This window comes from Punica granatum, chromosome 6 (genome assembly GCF_007655135.1).
Source record: "Punica granatum isolate Tunisia-2019 chromosome 6, ASM765513v2, whole genome shotgun sequence".
NCBI lineage: Eukaryota > Viridiplantae > Streptophyta > Magnoliopsida > Myrtales > Lythraceae > Punica > Punica granatum.
The window spans coordinates 1,728,978-1,753,545 of NC_045132.1; the positions used below are offsets into that span (position 1 = coordinate 1,728,978).

The following is a 24,568-nucleotide window of genomic DNA, read 5'->3' on the forward strand; positions in this document are numbered from 1 at the left end:
CCACTTATTATATGGCATGATAAACATATTGAAAGTATAAATTATAATATGTTTGTAAATTGAACATTTATCAGTCCCAATAATAAAAAAAGAAAGTAAAATAACTTAATTTCGTATAGTAACAATGATTTCTCACATTGAAATTGATCATATTGTCAGTTCTTCTTCCTATATATAAATAAAACAATTAGAAAAATTGTCCAAATAAGAAAAACTAATTGATCATAGATTGTTTGTAATTCTTCCTGTTTATAATGTAGTAATAAACCTAATTAATGGATCCTATAGTATATTATATAAATCATATCTATCATAATATTATTCAAATTTTAAATTAAAAAATTGAAAGATTGAAACTTTAAGAAAATCTTCTAAATTTCATATACAAAAAAATATATTCCAACACACACACACATATATATATATAAATTTGGGAGAGCTTTACCTTAATGAGCTGATCCGTTCGACTTTATTAGTCGATATCCAATTGAGTTTCCAAATACCAGAATCTATGTCGAAAAAAAATATTTCAAAAATATTTTGTATATATACCAAATTTTATCAGAAAACATTTATTCAAAAATAAATTTTAAAATATCGTATTTTATTAAATTAAATAATTAAATAATAATATAAAATTTTAAAAATTTTAAGAAAAATATTCAAAATTTACTTATAAGAACAGAAAAGTTCGAGAAAATATCTCGTAAATAACCATGCTTATCAGATTAAATATTTGTTTGAAAAATTTAAGTTTCATATATATCTATCCAATATAGATAAGTTTTTTTTTAACTCTCACTCGATAATGATGTTAATAATAAGTTAAATAAAAAAGAGCAACTATTTTTTGCATCCTCAAGGGGAAACAACACAAGGACTGCCCGTTGACTTCAAATACCCGCCCTTCTTATAAAGTCAACCTTAGCCACCCCTTCCGACGTGTACGGCTGTGATCTCATCTCATCTCTCTCTCTCTCCCTTCCTTCCTCCTCTGTGCTCGGAATCCATCACTCAATAGCGAAATCACATTCCCGCTGATCTCTTCCGCCATGAGATAGCGCCACCGCCTGCTCCGCCCAACATGGCCGATAATCCGACGCCGTCGAGTAATTCAATGCAGTCGCCGGCCTCGATCGACCCCACGGCATCATCGACGCCCGCCCCGATCCCCCAAAACCCTAACTCTGCAAACCCTCAGATCCCTTCCCAATCCCCATCCTCCTCCATCGACCCCCACTCCCAGATCTCCTCTCCCTCTCCCTCTCTCCCTCCCCTTCCCCAACAGCACCAGCAGCAGCCGCCCCAGCAGCAGCAGCAGCAGAATGTCGCCGCCATGCCGGGCTTCCAAATGCCGGCGAACCTCCAGCGGTCGCCCTCGATGTCCCGGATGAACCAGATCCAGTACGGTCTCATAAGGCAGCAGCAACAAGGGGGGCTGTACGGATTCGGCGGGCCCCAGCAACAGAACAATCAGCAGCAGCAGCAACAATCATCGCCTCAGCAGCAGCAGCAACAGCAACAACAGCAGCCGCAGCAGAATCAGCAGCCGATGGTTGCGGGTAATTTGGCTCGGTCGGCTTTGATGGGGCAGGGCGGACACCTGCCCATGTTGTCAGGCACTGCAGCTGCTGCCGCTGCGGCTCAATTGAATTTGCAGTCTCAGATGTTAAATTCGGTATGAATTTGATCCTCCCTTTGTTAATTCTTTCTTCTCTTATGTTGTTGCTTTGGAGTTCTTGTCAAAGAGCAGTGAAGTATAAACCACTTCAAGTATCACATTGTAAGCAAGATCATTGCTTGATTTGTGTTAGTAATGGTAACCATGATTTGTAATTAAAAAAAAGCATCTTTTTTCGAATTTTCTTAATTGGATGTAATGTCAGGGGTCGAGTTTTCTTTGCTGATTCGATGAATTTGTGGTGTTCTAGCCAAGGCAGAAATCTGGGTTAGTTCCTGGGAGCCAATTCCATGTGGGCAATTCTGCAGGGCAGCCTTTGCCTGGGATGCAAGCAATGGGACTTATGGGTTCCTACAACCTAACCTCGTCCCTCAGATTGAACGGGGCTCTCCCTTACACACAACAGAGGATTAACCAAGGGCAGATGAGGCAGCAGTTGTCACCGCAGACTGCACTAACTGCTCCGCAGGTATGAATTTTATCCTCAACTCTATTGTTTTCCCATTAAGTATTTCTTGACTTCTTGCTGAAATCTGTGGAAACCACAAACATCAATTTTGCTGTTGAGAACTGATCTACATGAGTTGGTCCTTTTGCTGCAAAAGATGTTGAAGAATGTTTTCTGTTTTAACGGGTTAAGGGGTTACATTTTCTTTCTGTGCAATAGGAGAGATAACACCAGACTGAATTGTTCAAACTATGGTATAGTGCCATCTTGGCATGACCGGCATTTAAAATGTCTATCTTCCGTTCAACCTACTCTTCCTAGTAGTACAAGTACACCTGGAACACATACATATACTTCACTAGTCGAGTGTAGGATTGGCATCCTGTTGGAAGGCCTTCTTGTATTAATCTGTAAGGATCATTGTTTTAGCACCATATAATGTTGCAGTTGTACTGGCTTTTTGTTCTCATCCTCATTCTGGAGTTAAATATGAAATCTCAAGCGGCAGTATATTATCCATTGTTTCTTATTCTATATGTGGAATTCTGCACTGGCATGCTTATCTTATCAATTTTGTTTCTCTCCAGTGGTTTCATGTTATTATACTTGGCTGATACTCTTATGAAACACTTTTTACCAACCTAAGATGCATCTTCTACAGTTCATATATATTTAGAATTCCCAGAAAATGTTATGATACTTATCCTTGTATTTTTATCTTCACAAATAGGTTCAAAACCTGCAAAGAACATCACCATTGGCATTTATTAACTCTCAGTCCATACTGGCTCAAAATGGACAACCAGGAATTATGCAGAACAACTTATCACCGCAGCAGCAGCAGTGGTTGAAGCATAATATGCCTGGAATGTCAGGCCCCGGATCACCTTCATATCGCCTCCAACAACAGAGGCAGCAACAGCAACAGCAGCAACATCAACAGCAACAGGCTATGCTTCAGCAGCAGTTGGCTTCTTCTTCGCAGTTCAACCAGAACCCAATGGCCCTGAATGCACAACAGTTGTCTCAGCTCGTGCAGCAGCAGCAGCAGCAGCAGCAGCAGCAGCAGCAGCAGCAGCAACAGCAACAGCAACAGCCACAGCTGCTTCAGCAGCAGCAGCAGCAGCCTTCTCCAAGAATGCAGGTGCAAGGAGGCCAAAAATCTCTGAGTTTGACGGGATCACAGCCTGATGCTACTGCTTCTGGTACGACCACGCCAGGGGGGAGTTCTAGCCAAGGAACGGAGGCTACTAATCAACTCCTCGGGAAAAGAAAGATACAGGACTTGGTCACACAGGTTTGTCCGTATTAATGAATTGACATAGCCATATCTTGTTGACAGTAATACGCCATGTAAGTTGATTTGGATCATTATTATACATTTTACTGTTGGCCATGCAGGTGGATCCTCAGGGAGTGTTGGATCCTGAAGTCGAAGATCTCCTTTTGGAAATTGCTGATGATTTCATCAATTCGGTGAGGCTTTCTCACATTTGTAATACTTCCTCTGGTCCCCATTTTAGCAATGTCGCATGAAAATTTTCTGCAGACTTGGCCTAATTAGCTCTGTAATTTTCTGTATCTTTGAAAAGGGGAATGTTCCTTATTTATACTTTTTCTTGATTGAGCTGGAAGCATGGGTCAAATGGAAAATACAATAACAGGATTTATTTTGATAAGTTTTAATCTGTTTCTTTCAACAAAATATACTCAATAGGATAAATAGATATTATTGTCATGATATTGGGGGCAATCTGCCAACTTTGAGAACTTGGAGTAACTCATCTATTTTAATCTTCTGCAGGTAACAGCTTTTGCTTGTAATTTGGCAAAACATCGGAAATCTTCAACTTTGGAGCCCAAGGATTTATTGTTGCATTTGGGTTTGTTCCCTTCCCCATCCATAAAATGAATAGGCTATACTTTCCTTATTTTTTGATGAAAAAGCATAACTTTAAGGGACCTGATGTTTCTAGTGTTGTTTCAGAGAAGAATTGGCAGCTGACAATCCCCGGATTTTCTAGCGAAGGGCAGAAGTACCAAAAGAAACCTGTAAGTATATAAATCCTTATTGCTACAGGTGATTGTAGATTCTTCTATCAGGAGGAATCGATTTTTGAAATTTTGCTACTTTCATTAACTTTTGACTTTTGTGATCTGTTGCAGCTATTAAGCGATCCACACAAGAAGCGACTTGATATGGTAAGTCAATTCATCTTGACATTAGTTAGTTATCGTACTTCCACTGGCCAAGACTGATATTTGCCCCTTCATTATTTTTTATATGTGACAAATGATTAGATACGGGCATTGAAGGATTCTTCCTATCCCGAGACAAACACAGATAATTCAAAGGAGGTGATGAGACCAGGAAGCGACACTCCTGTTGGTCCCAATCCCAACCACATGATGAGACCTTCACCGACTCCGGACCATACAGCTCCCCGGCCAATGGGTTCTCAGATGCAGCAGTTGACACGGTTCTGATGGACCTGATATCCCATATTTGTTGGTGCTATGACACTATTCTTCTGGGACCCAGGTAACCATCTGAGGTTTCAGTCGACTGTACAGTTTAGTTTTATGGTAGTACCTGAAAGATGATAAACTGAAATATAGTTTGAGTGAACATGTATTTATATATCTTATTGGTGTTAATCAGTGATTTGAATTGGGTACAGTAGGCATAAGGCTCTGGATCCGTAGGAATTGCGTAAAGTTTTGCCCTCGGTGGGCATTGATTTAGTTTTTCACTTATCATGATCCTTTCTAATGATTTTTGGGATGGTCTTGTATTCCACCAAGAAAGGCAATGTAAAAGGTTTCTACTTTGCCTCAGAGGCCAAAGGGCCTCTCCTTCAGTTCCCTAATGCTGTTTGCTTGATCAGTGGAAGGATTGAGTTGTCAAATTATTCATGCATATCTAGAGCGAGAATCAGCAATTTTGTTTCCGTTCGTTGTACGGTAGTTATGCAAAAGACATGTTTCTGTAATAAATTGAAAGGAGATTATTTGGCGAACCGTCAGTGATTATGGAGTAAACGCCCTTTAGTTGCTATAGGCATGGCATGCTTAGATACGTGCGTCCCGGAAAAGTTTCCAACTCGCCTAAGCCTATACCGACCCTCGCTGTCAAACTCACAGGCGTTGAATAATCTTCATTTGCAAAGGATAATACATGTCAATATTTGACAACGTGGTCAATGCCAATGCAGCGGATTATCAAGTTTTCGGTTAAAAATAAGGTGTCGGGTGTCAATTTTTGATTGATTAAGTTTTTGGTTGAAGATAAGGCGTGGAGCGACAATTTTGATTGATTAAAAATGAGGTGGACAGTCATATAGTTAATTTCTTTTTTCTTTGGTGTTGATAAAGAGCGAAAATTTTTGAAAATGACAAGGGATCTTAATTAACTTTATAATTATAAAGATAAATAGATTTATATTGAGATTTAAACATATCATGTGGAAACATACATATCATTAGATAGTGAAGATAAAATCTTGCATAAAACATTCAATTTGATCCTTGAAAGATTAATTTGTTAACAATTTTGCCCCTCAATGTATTTTTTCAACTATTTAGTCCCTGAAATATCAATTGGCCAACGCTTTAGTCCTCGAAAGATTAATTTCTCAACAAATATTAGCATTTTTCTTTTGGTAGTTGATATTAATCGATATTAGCATTATTATTTTTTCTTTCGGTTATAAGGGAGAATTATGGACATAATGTATTTATATTGATGTTTCGCTTGTACGTGCATGGCATAAATCATAATGAGAGAGGACGCGAGCTTTTATTTTCATGAAAATACGGACATCATCATCTCAATAGCAAAAAAGGAATAATGTTATTATTGTTATTATTGTTACTACTACTATTGCTACTATTATTATTATTTCGGCGACAACGCGGGGCCAAAGCTCGTAAGGAAAGCAAAAAAGGAAAGACAACAAAATTACATCAATAAAAAAAATGGGATATGGACTAACAAAAGTGTTGGTTGAGTGGTAAGCAGCTCACCTATATTTATTCCTTTTTCTACTTCTTCTTCCAAGTGCAGGATAATCCCTCCGTAAGGAGGAGAACATAAGTTCGAATCCCGGGAAGTGCACTTGTTGGGAGGGAGAATAACCTTTAACGCTCATTCTTCCGACTGGATTAGTCAGATTCCATTAGGCTCTGAAAACCAGGGTACATACCGAAAAAAAAAAGGGATATGGAGAGCCAACTTTCCTGACGGAGCTTATGAGCGGTCGGATTTTAGGAGCTTGCAAACAATCTTAGGATCCACCTCCAAAATGATCCTCATCTGCCTGAGGTCCGAAGCATGTATCAACTCGATTAATGCCCCTCACAGTTCCGCCCCTACTGCCGAAGCGACGCGTCGCCTACATTATGACAAAAAACCACTTAGCCATCTCCCATCAGTGTCTAGAAGCACTCCTCCTGCCCCATCAATATTGAGCTTGAGCCATCCATGTGGAGAACTAACTCAGGAGATCCATCGCCATAGCCCGGGTGGTTTAGCAACCCTTCACAACCGTCTCCATAGATTGTGTCAAATCGACTTCTGCTACTACTCCTCAGAATACTTCGTGCTCAGTCCAAGAAATGGTTGAAAGGGACTAATTTCAGCCAATAGATTAATGAAAATCTCATATTCTCATTGGTAGGTGGGTTGCAAATAAATAAATTTATCCAAATTATACACATTCATGATGAGCATGCTTCAGTTTCTCCGTATTGTCCAAATTCGCTGGGCAAGTACGATTTTCTTATGTATATTATGTTAATATATTTATGAATATACTCTCCAGTATACTTTGTATTGCCTTTTGTATTTGTTCTTGATTCTGAAGCTGCCAATAAAATCGTATCCTCTAGTAAAAGAAATAAAATAAAATAAAAATCATTATTACTATGGTTAGTCCAATTGATTTGATGCTTGTTCTCCTTAAACAAGGTCTTGGATTCGAGTTTTGTAAATAGAGAAAAGTCAAACTAGGAGAGCTTTACCTCTTAGTAGGCCGATCCGTCTCGAACCTGGATCAGTCGGAGTCCACTAGGCTTCTGAATACTGGGGTACGGACCGAAAAAAAAATTGTTATTAGTACCTTATGGGCTTCAATTTCTCCGACTTTTGAGACCTTAATCAGTCGTCCGTACCCATATTTAAGGGAAAAATATTCTGATGTGCTACAATATCTTTAATTTTATCGGTGCCCCTTTTTTTATTATTTTTATTTTTCCGGTAGATTGTCTCCTTTTTTATTGGGGGAAATTTGAAGACAAATAAGCACATGGGCTTTCACGTTTCTTTCTGTAACACTACAAGAAAATAAAGCATTAGTGACGGATTCTTTGACGGAAAGATTCCGTCCACAACCTATGATGGATTCGTGACTGACTCATGATGGAATAATATAGAAAATATTAATAGCTATTTTTGATAGAAAAGTGATGGAAATTCCGGCACTATTCCATTACAGTATTGTGATGGATTTTTTATGGAACATTATATAGAATTGTCATGGTGTTAAATCAGAGAGTTTCAGTTAATTATCTGTTACTAAAGCGTCACAATCTTTGTGATGGAGTTGTGACATAAGTATTTTGGGTATTTCGAAGGAGTTGTGATGGAAGTTTTCGTCTTAAACTTAGCACATCACTATGCTGTCACATTTTAGTTTTGGACCTTTTTTTTTCAAGTTCCAAATAATTCGATTGATTTTCTCATAAACCTAAGAATGACTTTCCCTCCCTAACTTGTCTCTTCACTCTTCTCCTTCTGATACCATCGACGCCACAGTGCTGCCTGTTCATCGCCACCGCACTCACTTGGACGCCCAAGGACTCACTCAGCCGTCAACTTGTTGCTTGTTCAAGCCCTAATATGCGCGGACGGGCTTCCCGCTGAGGTCGAATTCTTCTCCTTTTGTAGCCACTGCGGCCCTTTGCGACTTTGCATGGACGAGCTCTAACTCAGGCCTCTCCCTGATTCCTACCCTAATCTGTCGCCCCCTTCTTACGTTCTCACGCCCTAAGGGTAAATTGGAAGAATTTTTGCTTCGTTCTTACGTTCTTATGCTCTAATTTACTGAATTAACTATTTTTTTTGGTTTCATTATTACTTCTCACGCCACTTCTTATTTCTTACGTTTGCCATTCTCATTGTACCATTCTCATGCCCTAATTTAGTGGAAATTTTGTTCCATTTTTGCCATTCTCAGTTCGATTACTTCAGTGTTTCCTAGTGCTTGGTTGCTTCAGTGTTTCTTCGTTGCTTCCCTGTCATTCGGTTGCTTAAGTGAGCTCCTGCATTTTATTTTGCCTGCTAAAGTTCAATTTTTCGAAGAATCTGTCTTTGGTTTTAATGAATTGGTTGTTAAATTGCTTTGATGGATGTATCTTTCAGAGCATGTTTGGGGACGTGCTCCTCCACCTTAATAAAGTGATCATTTAAATACTTTAAAGTCATGGAGCATCGTTTTGGTTTGACTCTAGGAGATTAGGTTGTTATTTGAATTTCAATAATAGCTCATGACTTCTATTGAATAGTTTAGTGGTATTTTCAGTAGAAAGATGCTTAATTATGTTTATGTAGGCATTTCTTCTGATTAGATGACTATAATGTGATGGACATATTTTGTTGAACAGATCCTTCTTATCGATTTGAATAGGTCGCCATTATCAAATTGGGAACTTCCATTTTGTGACAAATTTGTGACAGATGTGCCACAAATCCGTTAGAGTATTGCCACAAATACTTTATAATCCTATCACGAATCCATGATAATAATATTTTATCACAAATTCTGTCACATAAATCATCACAAAGTTCGTCACGAAGTTCAGTCACAAAGTTCCATCACGAACTCAACACAAAACCGTTAATATTCTAGCACAATTTCATCAGAAATTTATTTACAAATGGTCACTAATATGACACAAAACTGTCTACAAAAAATTTATCACTATAATTTTCATGAATCTATCCCAAATATTCCGTCGCAAATCTATCACAAAATCACAGTCACAAATCTATCACCAATCCATCATTAATTGTGACGAAAAATATGACTTGGATGAGTGCTATTTGTGACAGATATAAACGTACTTTGTAACGAAAAATATCCGTCACAATAATTGTAATGGAAAAATTCCATCACAAATATCCTTTTGTAACGCGGGTATTTGTGATGAACTGTACCTGTCAAAAATCCATCACAACTAACTTACAGTGACGGATTTCCTGGTTGTTGTGACGGAGTTTTTCTTCATTAATGCTCTCTTTTCTTGTAGCGTAAATATAATTTTAACCGCGTCTGAATTTCATTAAGGAAAAAAAAAATTCGCCCAAAGAGATTATATAAAACCTGCTATCTGGTGGCGATTTACATAGACACTCATATGATGTAGCAATCTATATATTCTATATCAACTACTTTGGTAGTAATGTGAATTGTCATGACAATTCAGATTACTGATAATATAAATTTTAGTGCAACGCCGAATATTGCAATTTTGTACATTCAAATAATTTAAATCGACATTTCTAGTAATTTGCAATTTTGTAGATTCAAGTAATTTAAATCGACGTTTTTAGTCAGTTGGATATTTCAAATACAGAGATAGAAGAAAAATACTTCAAATGTGAAACTCGATAAGAAAAACACTTGGTCCAAGAGATTATAAAAAATATACTAACTGCATCTCCCTCTTTCTTCCCCCCAAATTTTTTAATAAATTTCAAATATGTATGTCTTGTCAGGAGATTAAAATTTTCATTTACAAATTTGAGATAATTTATTTTGGACTTTTTTTTAATGGCGGGGCATCTAGACTTACGCGTAACTAATTTTTCGGGATCTAGGAACCCAGAGCGACGCTCAGATCCAGCAAACGTCCCAGAAATGAAATGTCGATGACTGTGCGTACCCGAATTTCGTCTCGTCGGGGCACGCATGCGCGCGCCTAAATGCAACGCGGCTTGGGAGTGTCCACCTTCTCGGGGAAGCGCGACGGACGCAAGTAAGAAGGAGTCGCCACTACCTGTTTACGACTCGAGGGTCGAGGGCCGGTGAGTCGCCCGGGTCTAGGGGTACGAGGTACACCTAATTGCTAAGGCATATGGTCTGTACGGAACCGAAAGTTCCGAATTCGGGGGTTCTATTACGTGTGAGCCTATATCCCACACGCCCTTTCGGTACTCTAGTTTGTTTAGGCTTGCCATTTTAATTTAATTACCACTTAGTTAAGTTTCGCTCATCTTATGCGTTTTGACACCGTAAATTCGAAGAAACACTCTGACCGTCCACTCTCCGACTGGGATTTTACATGAATATATGTATAATATAAAACCTTACATTGTTCTCTCAAATAAATAAAAGATAAGCTACAATGACTAAATCCCGGTTGGTTTGCATTCGGCCATTATTTCACTCATACTCACCGTGTGGTTTTGGAAAAAACCGAAAATTTAATTAAATGCGCACTCGGTGTATGGGAGCATTGGACCCCGTGATCGACGGTTATGGGCGTTGGACCCAGTGTGAATCGAGTCCTAAAGGATCGGGCTCGATCCGCATAACAAACAAGTGCAAAAATGTAACGAGTAAGCTTAAATAAACAAACAATGATATTTTGTTATTGTCGAATTTACGTGAGTTAATCAATTATTATCCGGGGTATCTTGACATACAAATCCTACCCTAAATAAACAAATAGATTGATGGATAGGGTATGTAGCATTCGGCATTATTTTAAATGGACCCGATAGACAAGACGTCTGTAGACAAGTCTCGAATGTGTGAGTTATATTTAAATTATTCTGTACCATGACGATGTGGCTTTTACAAATTATGACAAAAATGTTTTCGCCTAAAAACCCAAAATCTATCCAATTTTGCCTATTTACCCGTGTTTGATTATGCCGAATGCACAGTTAGTCAAATTCTGCATTTTATGACAGAAGAACTTGTTCTTAAATTATCGACGTGGTTACCGATAATTTATCAATTTATGCATTTTGCTTAAAGCCGAGTGATTTATTTAGCCCAATTACACGTCTCTTTCCCCGTACGTGGAATTATTGAGTTTAATTAAAATATGCCGAATGCTTTAGTTTGCGAGTTTCGAGCCATCGAGCCAGTCATTGGTGGACCGTCCGACAAAAGCTCTAATTCTCGACTATCCTGAATTTAAATTCAATTTTTAAACTGAGTTTATATGATTAATCCAAATTTGTGTGAGATTTTAATTAAATTATCAAGGAAACATCCAGACACACAAATCACGGGCACACAATCATGTCAAGCTCATCGAATTCACTCATCGAACATCGAAAGACCTATCGCATGTTACTAAGATGGAGATTTATAACTGATTCCAAGAGATTCTCAGGATGAGCTAGCTCGGAAGATCCTTGACTACCACGGACCGGGGCGGCCTTCAAGTCGAGACTCAACCTAAGCCTAGGTAAGTCTCCACGTCTTGGAGCTCCATTGGCATTGGCCAAATATCTTCTTATATCTCCCCTTTCTTCTCCTCTCGTGAGACATGCAAGACAAGAAACAAATGCGAGGGGAGTACGGAAGAAGAAGAACACAACGAGGAGCGCCTACTGTGAAAACAAGACTTCCAAGGCAAGAACATAGCATCACAAGATCACTCCTATAATTTGGGAGGCAAATGGCACAGAAATAGAAGAGATCCTATCCAAGTAAAACGCTGCTAGGCGTAAGCAAAATGAAGCCAAGGAATGCATGCTCATGGACGACCAATGGATGACATCAATCTTTATTTAATAACTTTCAAAGACACCGAATAAATCATGCCAGCCAATCAGCCTGCTACTAGATCAAGTGTCTTTTTTCAAATTGAACTGAAGCTCAAAAGCCTATAACACTAAATTCGGATCAGAACTGTCACTAGGGCAAAATCAGCTTGAAATCAACAAAAATTATATTCCTTCGACTATAATCGACATCCCGTAACCAAACATGGAAAAACAACCCCGAAGAGATGATATAACATTCACTTCAAGCCACAATGGGACCAACAAACCTCTACTTATAGATCAGCCACAAAATCGGACATGATGATAACTTATCGAACTCGAATAAAACATCTCAAGTCGCATAAAATTCACTAAATAATATCATGAACCCATCTCCAAGTCAATCACATGAATGGCCATCCCTCGTCTCGGCCATTCTTCGTGTCATTCATTCTCTGCATTCAAGGAAATATCACCGCTTAGCACATCCCATTGAGCTACACATTCGGGCGTCATCAAACTCATGCAAAAAAAATCCTAAATCGAAGAAAATAACAGCTACACAAATCAGCTCTTATATTGTACATATTCTTGGATTAACAAGATCAAAGAAATGCGCTCTGATCCCTCAAATGCGGCCAATCAGCTCAGCCCATACATTAAACGTAACGCGTTCTCATCAAAACCATGTCAAACATACTCAAAGTGATCAAGAGAATGCACACAACTCAGCTTACATGAGATATATGTTCTGGAGTCATCAAGATCGTATGGATTGACCCAAAATCAATCGAAGTGTCAGCATGTAACTCAGCCACATACTTACATGCAACATTGAATCATCAAAATCATGCCAAACATGCTAATATTGACCATGAATCATCACTCTACTCAGTCCGTAGTTCTAGTACCATCTCATCCCAACAAAATCAAATGCAATGACCATAAATCGAGTAGAAAACTTTAACTTGCATCTCAGCCATGCACTCGGGTGTCACAGTAAGTACACGAAATCTACTTTAACGAGATCAAAACGACATGAGAAGCAAAGGGAAGGTGTCCTTAAAACATCTAGACATGAAGGCGATTCATTTCGTGAGGTAAAGATGATTAAAACAAATCTCTTAAGGCTACAACCCAATGCTGCCCAGAGTATAGAGGGAACGGGAAGAAAACTTAGCTCTCGAGAAGAAGTCGACGGTGTTGAGAGAGAAGAGTGAGAGGCAGCTGAAGGTTTCAGGGCAGTGGCGACAAAGACTGAAGTCGAGTAGGGCAGTAACTCGGTGGGTGCAAGGGAGGAGCACCGGCGATCTGTGTTGTCCTGGCCGCGAGAAGGAGAGAGACTCCGGGAAAACCAAAGCTCCGGTCCGTTGAGAGGGAGAGAAGACTGAGCTGAGGGTTCATTCGGATCAGAGTCAAGCTGAGGGAGTCCAGCCGAAGGAGCTCGAGGCGGCGTGAGGGAGCTGGAGGAGCCTCTAGGGTTTTCCTCTTCTTTCCTTTTTTTCCCTCGAGCCTTAGGGTTTTTTTTCGTTGCCAGCTAAGGGAACGTCAGCTGAGAGTGAGCTGGAGGTTTTTTCTTTCTTTTTGGACCCCCCGAAAAAAGAAAAGAAAAGAAAAGAAAAGAAAAGAAAAGAGAAGAAGAACCAGAAGAGGAAATGGGGGCAGCGGGGAAAAAAGGGCAGGAGAGGCAGAGCTGTGACCATTGGTCCATGGGATGACCCGAACATCCGGAATTTTCCTGAATTTCTCATGAACCTTTCGGTCTATGTGATATTTTTCCTTGATCCCTACATGAGCTGGGCACATCCTTGTAAAATTTGAAGATCGTTCGACCTCGGGAAGTTCTCGAAACAATTTTTCTTCAATAGCTGGCCCGAACCGGGAAATTTGGTCCTTATCTGTGAAGAGACCCTTAATTCTGTACTAATCTAGCCAAAAATGCATCCCCTTTTTCTTGATTTTCTGAATCTCCAGTGAATTGGGAATCCAATGCCGTTGGCCATGCTCGAAGACGCGAAGAATTGAATTGCTTATGGATTTTCTCCCTCGATTGGTAGAGTCTGTCCCGGTTTAACAGTTTCGGGCATGGTGCGCTCAAAAATTCATAACTCTCTCTCCGTATTGAGTATTGGAATGAACGACCCATAAAATTGAACCTAACTCGATTTCCTAGGTCAAGCATATGGAATTCACCCTTTTAGGTTCAGGATTGACCATGATATGATGCGTCGAATCCCATGCTCGAGCTGCTGTATTCACTGTTTGGGCACCCCAGCTCCCACGAATTTTATCTTTTTGCTCGAAAGGGCTCTCGACGTGATTTTTGCATTGAAATGTCCCCAACTCACCAAACCTTGATCTAAAAATATCGAACTTAGTTCTAGAATCCACGAAGATAGTCGTTCTCACCGAAGAAAATGATACAGAGACGTGATTTCTCTTTTGTCCACTGCCTTCGGTTCGAATATTGATAATTCGTGCCTTACTCTTCGGGATCAATTGTGTATGCTGCAAAATTTCATATGTTGCCGTCGTCATTTTTTTGTTAGAGTTGTGGAACCCTAGTCAGAAGCCTTGTTGATGTCATATCCTAGAGCCGGTGGACCAAAATGGGGTGCTGACAATGACCTCAAGGGGGTTCGAACCCGAAATCAGGTGGATACTGGAGCTCCTTCATACCACTAGGTCAACTCCTTGAGGTTATCATTCAAAAGTACAATTCATCCAATTCCAAAATTTCACAGATTGGGTTCTACCAAAAAAAAACAAAAAAAAAAGTTGCCTCTTGCGCCAAATTAATCAATTAGTTATAATATCTAAAAGCTGGAAAGTGGAGATGTGGTTGCACCATATAAGTCAAATCGCAAATTCTTAACTCCACGTTGATTTTTCAATTCCAAGTGGAGATGTGGTTGTGCCATATAAGTCAAATCACAAATCCTTAGCCCCACATTGATTTTTCGATTCCAAGTGGAGATGTGGCTGCACCATATAAGTCAAATCACAAATCCTTAATTCCACGATAATTGACTTTTCGATTCCAATTAAATAAACTTTTAGTACTTTTCATTTGCGTTATATTCAATATATTTCAGATATTTACCTATATCCTTTATATGTAATATAACTAACATATAATAAAAGAATATTTTGAAAATAAAAAGTTTTCTTAATTATTTAAAGATTCTTGAGACATATTGTGATGTTTAAATTCAGTGTGCTAAATATTCTATAAATGGGGAAGTGCATTTTATTCTTTATCTTTCTACCGATCACTATAGTTTTCCCTATATTATAACCTCTACGACTACGTGATATCGTTTATTGTTCGTTTGTATCTACATATATGTTACATATTTTTTAAGTAAATAGAATTTCTATTTTTTACAAAACATTATTTCATTTCCATAGGACTATTATACATATTTATTTATCATCGTCATGATTTATAATTCTATGACTCTCATTCACAAAATATTTTTAATGTACATTCGATAGAATATATAGTTTTAACGTCATTGCTCTATTTATATTAACTTGTATGTTGACATATGTGTTAATGATTTACTTTGTGATATAAAAATTAACAAAGAGTTATCGCGCAACGTACGGATGTCAATTTCTTTTATATTTAACTCCAGTCTATTGCGCCTCAGTAGGACTTTTCCTAAATCATGTTATTATTTCTCCTTCCTCGAGTGCTTGAGAAATTCTCCAATGATCCTATCTGCTATGTGGCATACCAAGAAACGTCATTAGAATTGCAACAAAAAGATGAAAGAGTAACACACGAAGATATTGGACCGTGAATTTTGCAGTGAAATAATTTGGTTGGCTCATCATCACCGTATAAGGAAGTACTATTTAAGATTTTTTCTTTATCTCCTATCAAGCCATTATATTGTAACTGAAAAAAAAATGGAAATTATTATTGATAGGAGGACTGAAGTAGCTCACACTCTAAAATACAAAGGACTGAATCGGGAAAAATTACAACCATCTCAAGTTCACAGCCCGTATAGGATACTGTCGGATCAATCTTTTATGACATGATTTCCTGCCCTTAGAAAATGGTAGAAGTTCTCCTAAATTGGGCGTAGGACTTATTAATTTGGTCCCACAAATGAATGAAAAAACGGGGGGAAAAAAAACACATCGGCCAACTAGCTAGCTAGGACAAATGCTTTTCTACACTTAATAGGTTGGTCCTGGACAATCATCGATCCCATAAATTAAACACAGCAACGGCTTTCCCTTAGCCGGGAGATTCCTATCAAGCTTTCTTAACCAAATTAATCGATACATCAAGTTGTGAAATAAAATTTCCATAGCTTTCATAGGAAATAGAAAGTGAAAGAGATTGCAAAGTGGGAAAAGTTATATAGTCATATTTGCCTTAACATATTCACCAAAACAAAAAAAAATTGCCTTAACGTGGGAAAAGACCAAACATCTTAGACGACGGGGAGCCTTCGGAGTATCCAATTAATTGAGCAGACTTCGACTTGGTGAGATTCCCCATGGTATATAATAGAGGCACATTAAGTTTCTACCAGACACGACTCAAAAGTATTTTATGTTCGACGGAGTAATCAATTGGTCGAATCATCACCAATATAAATATGAAAAGTTTTCCTTATAATGAGATGTGATTTTCTGATAAAATCAGAAATATTATTGATTTAATATATGCTTGTTGAGAGAATGCAATTTTTTTAAATGAATTATGATGATTTTTAATTAAAATACATTAATAATAGGAGATAGATGTAGATAGATATAGCGAGAGACATTTGATTGGCACGCTTATTGGACGACCATCCAATTTTTTGTTTATTTTCCATTTTTCATTTTTCAAGGACAAAAAAGGTACGTAATATACATAGTAGTACTGGTAGCCAGAAAAATATAGTATATGGTACTGATATAACAAGAGTAAACTGGCAATTTCGTCCCTGACTTACGCAAATTACATCATCTGGGTTCCTGAAAAAATGTTAAATCGAATTCTTCCCTGGTCACATCGAAATCGTCCTTGGTCACATCGAATTCGTCCCTGGTAACATCAAGTTCGTCCCTCGTCACATTAAATTCGTCTCTGGTCACATCGAATTCGTCCCCGATCACATCAAGTTCGTCCCTAGGCACATCGAATTCGTTCCTGGTCACATCAATTTGGTCTTTCGTCACATCAGTTTGGTCCTTGGTAATATCAAATCCATCCTACGTCCTTTGCCGTTATGATTCCGTGAGAGGCCCAGATTGATGAGTATAAAAAAGGTCCTTATGTTACGAACCAAAGATAAGAGGGAGTGACAAAAAAAAGGGAATAAATTGAATAGTTACATAGAAGGACAATATTGATGAATACGATGTTTTCCGTCCAGTGTTAACTATAGATATGACGGTGGGATGAATTTGATGTTATCAAAGACCAAACTGATGTGACGGATGACCGAATTGATGCGCCCATCGACGAATTCGATGTGCCCAGGGATGAACTTGATGTGATTAGGGACGAACTTGATGTTACCAGGGACGAATTTGATGTGGCCAGAGATGAATTTGATGTGGTCAGGGACGAATTTGATGTGACGAGGGACGAACTTGATGTTACCAGAGACGAATTCGATGTGACCAGGGATGACTTCAATGTGACCAAGGACAAATTCGATGTAACATTTATTTAGAGACCCAGATGATGCAATTTGCGTAAGTCAGGGACGAAATTACCTGTTTACTCATCACAAGCGTAAAAGAAATATAAATAGACTCTAATAACTTTTTAGACCAAAGTTGAATAATGCCTCTGCTCTGCTGAAACTAAATGTAAGATACGAAATTAACGCACGCGCATAAACAACATTAATCTTAGAACTATTATATAAACTAGACAAAACACCCGCATATATGCACTGGCTAGAGTCGTTAAACATATTGAAAAGACTGGTGATCATTTTTGTAATAATCGTGTAAGTAACATAAAATATTGGTTGCCTACTTGTAAAGGTTTGTCTGTGGACACCTCAAGAGGTTCGCCCGTGACCACCTTAGCAGTGTTTCATCCCTAAAAATGTTAATTGTTTAAATTTTTTATTTTGTGACAGCGTATTTGATTAAAATTTATCTCTTATTAATCATATTTTAGTAAAATAGATTAGTCACTTTTCTACCAGTTGAATTTTTGCATCTTCAATAAAAATTGAAGTTCCTACAACTTGCACAATAAGAGCTTTTGTTATGATATTGGATGATGAGGGCGTGTAATGCACAAATAATGGTTTTTTTTTTAAGATTATATATAGAGGATCTTTTATTTTCATAAGACCATTGGAGTTTCATGATGGTGTGACATGATTAAAAGATGTCATTTGTCGCTTTGTGATTTTTGAGAACCTCAAAAGTCACTCAATAACAAACTATCTACGTCTTATGTAGCAACGTCTAATGCATTGCTTCCGCTTTTATTATTTATATAGATATAGATACATAAATGTAATAACCACTTATGTATTATTGCAATTTGGGGACTGCCCCTTTCTCATTGCAGCATATCAATAGATGGCAAATTATTGGATCCTGCGGTTGAATATTCAACTGTACGAAATGTTTTCGTACAAAATATCAGTCAACTAATTCGTACACGCAATCGACTGATGTCTTTTACGAGACATTATTCTCCTTTTACGAAACGTTATTATCAAAGTACGAAAACATTTCGTACGTCTGAATATTCAGCCGTTGGACTCAAGATTTCCCTCGTAATCTATAGTTTGCCCGATTATATTTTCTTTTATGTTGCTAATTAATTAATGCCACCCCTTGTTTATCTATTTATTTATTTATTTGGATTAAGTCCATATATTGTATTTTCAGTTTATTGGTTGAGACTAATTTGCTTAGGCATTGACTTGACCCTGATTACATGGTGCTAAGTCGAAGTCCCAGGAGGATTGGTCTTAATTAATATGCTAAGAAATTGTTGGGGATTTATACCTGAGGGCATTGTTATCAGAACCGGACCGGACCGGCCTGTTCGACCGGTCGGACCGGGAACCGGCACCAAGTCCGGTCCGGTTCGCCTAAAAACCGAAATGGCAGCTTTGAACCGCCGGACCCATTGAACCGGCCGGTTTTAAGCAAAATTTCATTAAACCGGCCGGTTCTATGGGTTTTTATGGGTTTCCTATTTAATGTAAAAATTGGTTGGTTGTGTAAAGATTTGAACTCATGACCTCTTACTTTTCATATTAGCATACTACCAACCAAGCCACCACCACTTTTTTGTTCTTTTAACTCTACTTTTAAGTACTTATTAAAATAAAATATTTATTTTGAAGTAAGAAATATTAAATATAGATACTTTCTTATACTATTGTTATATTTCTTTAAAATCATCATACTTTTATCTTAATTATCATAATTTTTTTAATAATATGAATATTTATTTTATTTTAAATAAACGAGCGGTCCGACCCATCGAACCCCCGGTTGGACCCATAAACCCATGACCCCGTACCCCTTCCGGTTCATCATCCGGTCCGGTTCTGATAACACTGCCTGAGGGCAAATGGTTCAGAGACGAAGTCGGAATCAAATTCGGATTCGGAGAAGACGAATTTAGGAGACGGTCGAAGAAGATGATGTTGATCCCGAACTCGGAGTCGAAAAGATAACCAACATGATCTTCGATGTTGTCTAAATGCTTCTAGACAGTAATAACCGCTTTTCGAAAAGAGTTATTTGCCTCCGCACGAAGTTGTTATTAAGTTTATGTGATTATCTTCGAGAACACAACAAAGTTTCTGTGTGTACTGCGATTAGTAAACTCGTAAAATACCCTAATTCTCTCCATCAATATTCTTGAATTGTTTTTAATAATCTCAATGATTTTGGACAATAGAGCCTATATTTATTTGTTTTCAATCGACATTGTTGGGGACAAAAGGCGTCTTTATTTTAGGGCGTGTCCGATCGAGGGATCTTTTTATTTGCCGCCAATTATCTAACGTCATATTTGCATGCAAATAACCGCTCAAGATGACAAGTGTCGGTCAATAAATTTTGACCGCTTAATATATATGGAGATACATACATATATTCGGTCAAAACCATTTCCTCAATATACATGTATGCACATATATATACATATTGTGTATATATATCAGGGGTATTTACCTAAAATGGCCTATGGTTTGTCCGTTTTGTCAAATATATCACATGTTTTTTTTGTCAAATCTATCCCATGGTTTACATTTTACATCAAATCTATCCCGGTGTTATCTTTTTTGTCGACATCTAACGGCCGTGCTGACGTGGCGCCCACGTGGCAAGTGTGGCCCACTATCTTTCCACGTACCACGTCAGCATGGCCGTTAGATGTCAACGGAAAAGATAACGCCGTGATAGATTTGATACAAAATGTAAACCATGGGATAGATTTGACAAAAAAAAACATAGGATAGATTTGACAAAACGGATAAACCATGGACCATTTTAGGTAAAAACCCCTATATATTAAACTCCAATTTTTATCCCGTCCACTAAATACACGAATTACACCGAATAATTTACAGAAAATATGAACCCAATGAATTTGCAATATGCAATTCTCATTAATCCCCTACTCGATTGCACATTCTAGAAATAAAAAGATAACGATCATGCATAAAGAGTGAAATCATTAGATTTAAATCCTCTATTAGTGTAAACCTTGAAGGTATCAATAAAGTGATTGGTGACTAATCGCTTAAACCATCACTCTTACAATCGATACCAAAAAAGTTACACACACAACCATTAAATAATTTGAGAAAGAGTTTCTATGCTTCAGCACCATTATGGCCATGTGCTCATCCCGTTTTCATGAACATGTACGAGAGAGGAAACTTTGAGAAAAACTCTCGTTTGAAGTGGCACCACTTCATGTCTATATAGGTGGATTACTCGATAACTAATACCGAGTACTAATCCATTAAGAGTTACAACTCATCCTCTTAAATTCAGCCCCTAAATCCTCGTTTTGAGTGCATATTTGTCATTCAATAACCTATTATTACCTCTTAAACCTCGAACAAGCTTTTGGCTAGAAGAGGTAGGGTTCCATTATCAATAAAGCGATTAATGATTTATTATACTTCTAGCAATGGTACCTATGCCAAATCTCTCAATTTACCTCTCATTGATGAGATCGCTAAATTCTTACATATTTACATTTCAAACTTTAATATCAAATTATTATATCTGGACCCTCGAAATATACTTAGTAATACGCTTGAGACATGATCAACATCTTCATTACTCTATACGGAAACGACAACTTATGTTGTGGTCTCAACTTTAGTTTGATCACTAAAGATTATGTGTTCGGACTCGTATTGTCTCACCTTTAAAATTTTCCTTGTATCCGTAACCACATATTCACAAAGACATCTTTTAGTTTGATCCCTTGTGATCAAGCGTTCGGAATCATGTTCCAAATCTATTAAATTATTATTAGTTTGATAACTATAGATAAGTTTTTAAACTCATACCCGAATCGATTGACCATCGAAAAACTTATTTTCAATGATCACACTTTCCTTATTTCCATTCAATTATCATATTTGACACCAAGCCAAAAATTGATGAATCGTAAGATTTCGGGCATATTTAACGAGTACACCTGCGATGGCTATTAATCCCACTTGGGTCTTCATTGACTGAGAATATGATATGATGCCAAACACCCCACATTTTGAAATATTCCGAAATCGCTTTTCTACCTTTACATAACTCATCTGGAGGATATTTGACAATTTTTGGCGGTATCCTATTATGGATGTAACACATAGTAAACAATGCTCACAACATTAAATTAAACATATCCACTAAGGTATGGTATTTTGTTTCGATTGAATATAAATTGACATTTATCCAGAGAATCATCACTAATTAAAATGCAATTGTTCATTTGCATGTATTGAACAAACTTAGAATAAATTGTGCAAACCTCGCACATCTCACAGAGAACACAAATTAACGTCATAAGCAAATGAATAGGGGTGGCAAGTCGTGTCGTGTCGTGTTTATATGTGTCTTGTCTAAACAGATTCGTGTCATTGAAGTCATAACCCGTACACAACACGATTATTAAATGGGTCAGGTTTTGGAAACCCGTACACGACACGTTTATATTTGTATCAACCTGTTTAGACACGTTTAAACCCGTTTATCAAAACGTGTCATAATAGGTACACGTATACACGACACGATTATAACTGTTATCTGAACACGTTAACACGACTTGTTTATCCGATCAACCCGGTTACCTAGACACATTAACACGACTTGTTTATTCGATTAACTCGTTTACCCGAACACGTTAACACGACATGTTTACACGTTAACACGGAGATTGAGATGGAGGGGAGGGGGATGTGGATGGGGAAGAGGTGGTAGCCGCATCCGAGGGAGGCAGCGACGGCGAAGATGAGATCGAGCTGTGAGACGCATTGGCAGGAGTGGGAGCCAACGAAGCGGTGGGTTTCGAAGGGGAGATGGTGGGAGTGGAGTCGGCGGCGAGCTTGGGAGCAGGGGAGGGCGAGATCTGAGGTGGATTTGCGGATAATACGAGGTTCACGGAGAGGAGAGCAATGAGAGCGAAGAAGCAGAACTTCGCCATTGATGGATGAGAAGAAGGAAATCAAATCGCAGATGAAATATGAGGGAGGGTAGTAGAGAAGTAGAACTGGAAGTGCAGTTGTGCTATTTTGGATTGAGTGAAAGAAAGGAAAGGAAATTAGGTTAGAGACTTAGGAACTTAGGATAACATAAGGATATTTTGGTAAATCCAGATACATAAACGGGTTAACGGGTTACATGATTATAGTAACACGATTAAACATGTCTAAATAAACAGGTTTAATCGTGTATAATCGGGTTACACAGGTTCAACCCGGTAAGACACGCTTATTAATCGTGTTTAAATGGGTTGGACCCGTTTAGACCGATTATCAAAAACGTCCAACCCAAACCCATTTAACTCCGTGTCGTGTGAAATATTACCAGCCCTACAAATGAACTATGTTTAACAGTTTCATTACTTATCTCGAACTCAACATTAGCCTCCACAACCATCTCAAATAAATTTTGATTGTTAGGGATTTATACCTGAGAGCGGATGGTTCGAAAACGAAGTCAGAATCGAATTCGGATTCAGAGAAGACGAATTTCAGAGACGGTCTGTTGATCTCGAATTGGAGTTGAAAAGATGACAAACACGATCTTCGATATTGTGCAATTGTTTGAAGCACAAATTAACGCTTTCCAAAAAGAGTTATTCGCCCCAAACGAAGTTGCTTTTGGTTTCGGACGAATCTTTTCGAGGATACAACGAAATCTCTATATGTTCTTCGATTATTAACAAACTCGTAAAACACCATAATTCTCTCAATCAATATTCTGGAATTGTTATTAATAATCTCCATGATTTTGGATACCAAAACTTCTATTATTTGTTTTCAATGGACATTATCGAAGAAAAAAGACTTTTCTTTTATTTTGAGAGATCTTTTTGTTTGCCGCCAATTATCTAACGTCCATATTTGCATGCAAATAACCGCTCAATATGACAAGTGTCGGTCAATACATTTTGACCGCTCAATATATATATATGGAGATGCATACATATATTCGGTCAAAACCATTTTCTCAATATTCATACACACACACACATATATATATATATATATTGTGTATATATATTAAAGTCCAATTTTGATCGGTCCACTAAATACACGAATTACACCGAATAATTTTTTTAAAAAATATGAGTACAATTCTCATCAGAAAGCATGTGGTCTTCATAAGTAGACCCCGTCCTGACAGCAGGGCATGTTGTCTCTTTAGAAAGTGAAAAATTATCGAAAGTGAAGGGTAACAACGAAAATCATGGGAAGAAGTTGAAACCTACTAATTAAAAGCATTTTGTGACCCATTCCAAACTAATGTTTGAGCGGAATATGATGCTCATGCTTTGCCATCCTCGCTCTCAGCCTCGCTGGTGAGGCACGTGACGGTATTGACGTCTTGAATGGGTGCACCACTTATCCAAAAAAAAAAATTGTTTGAGACGAAGACTGACCTAGACTGAAGCGAGAGAAATTAAATTGCGTCTAAAGCATTGATCCCAACCCATAGAAGTGTCTGAAATTACTAATAGATATTTGGTTATTGGTACATTTTTACGATTTAAAAGCACGATTTTAACGACCTTGATTTGGTACATTGGCTTGTATAGTGAAGACTAAGCCCACCAATTAGTACTTGCATATGACCTTCGTCAGTAAATTGTCTAGAAAGGGACAGTCCTTCCCTCCTTGGATGTGGGACTAGTGACAACTATATCGACGGGGCTGCCCTAAATTAGTACTTATATTATCGTCAATATCGAACGTTCCAACCTGTCAGTTTGATGCAGTGGGACACACATGGCATCGTGCGTGGAGAAAACCGACGGACCTTAAAGCTCTAGGGTATACACAGCTATGATTGTTGAAAACTGCCGTTGCGGCAATGCTAGTTAGCTATCAGTTCTCTTGAAATAAAAAAACGATGCAGATGCTGAAATAGGCCAAACATATAGAACCCAAGCTCAAAGTCGACTGACTGTTCC

General features: G+C 38.0%; 1 protein-coding gene across 1 annotated transcript; it reads left to right on the plus strand.

Annotated features, from left to right (window-relative positions):
- The first annotated feature begins 939 nt into the window (after positions 1-939).
- On the plus strand, positions 940-4,999 carry LOC116210192 (transcription initiation factor TFIID subunit 12b). The gene is made up of 8 exons (XM_031544019.1): positions 940-1,678; positions 1,932-2,150; positions 2,860-3,426; positions 3,531-3,605; positions 3,934-4,012; positions 4,117-4,181; positions 4,296-4,331; positions 4,431-4,999. The coding sequence occupies exons 1-8, from the start codon at positions 1,085-1,087 to the stop codon at positions 4,614-4,616; spliced, it is 1,821 nt and encodes a 606-aa protein (XP_031399879.1). The 5' UTR covers positions 940-1,084; the 3' UTR covers positions 4,617-4,999.
- The last annotated feature ends 19,569 nt before the right edge of the window (positions 5,000-24,568 follow it).

Coding starts and splice junctions, on each gene's coding strand:
- LOC116210192 (XM_031544019.1), top strand. CDS start 1,085: ATGGCCGATAATCCGACGCCGTCGAGTAATTCAATGCAGTCGCCGGCC. Junction 2,151..2,859: donor CTGCACTAACTGCTCCGCAG/GTATGAATTTTA, acceptor CTTCACAAATAG/GTTCAAAACCTGCAAAGAAC. Junction 4,013..4,116: donor GGATTTATTGTTGCATTTGG/GTTTGTTCCCTT, acceptor GTGTTGTTTCAG/AGAAGAATTGGCAGCTGACA.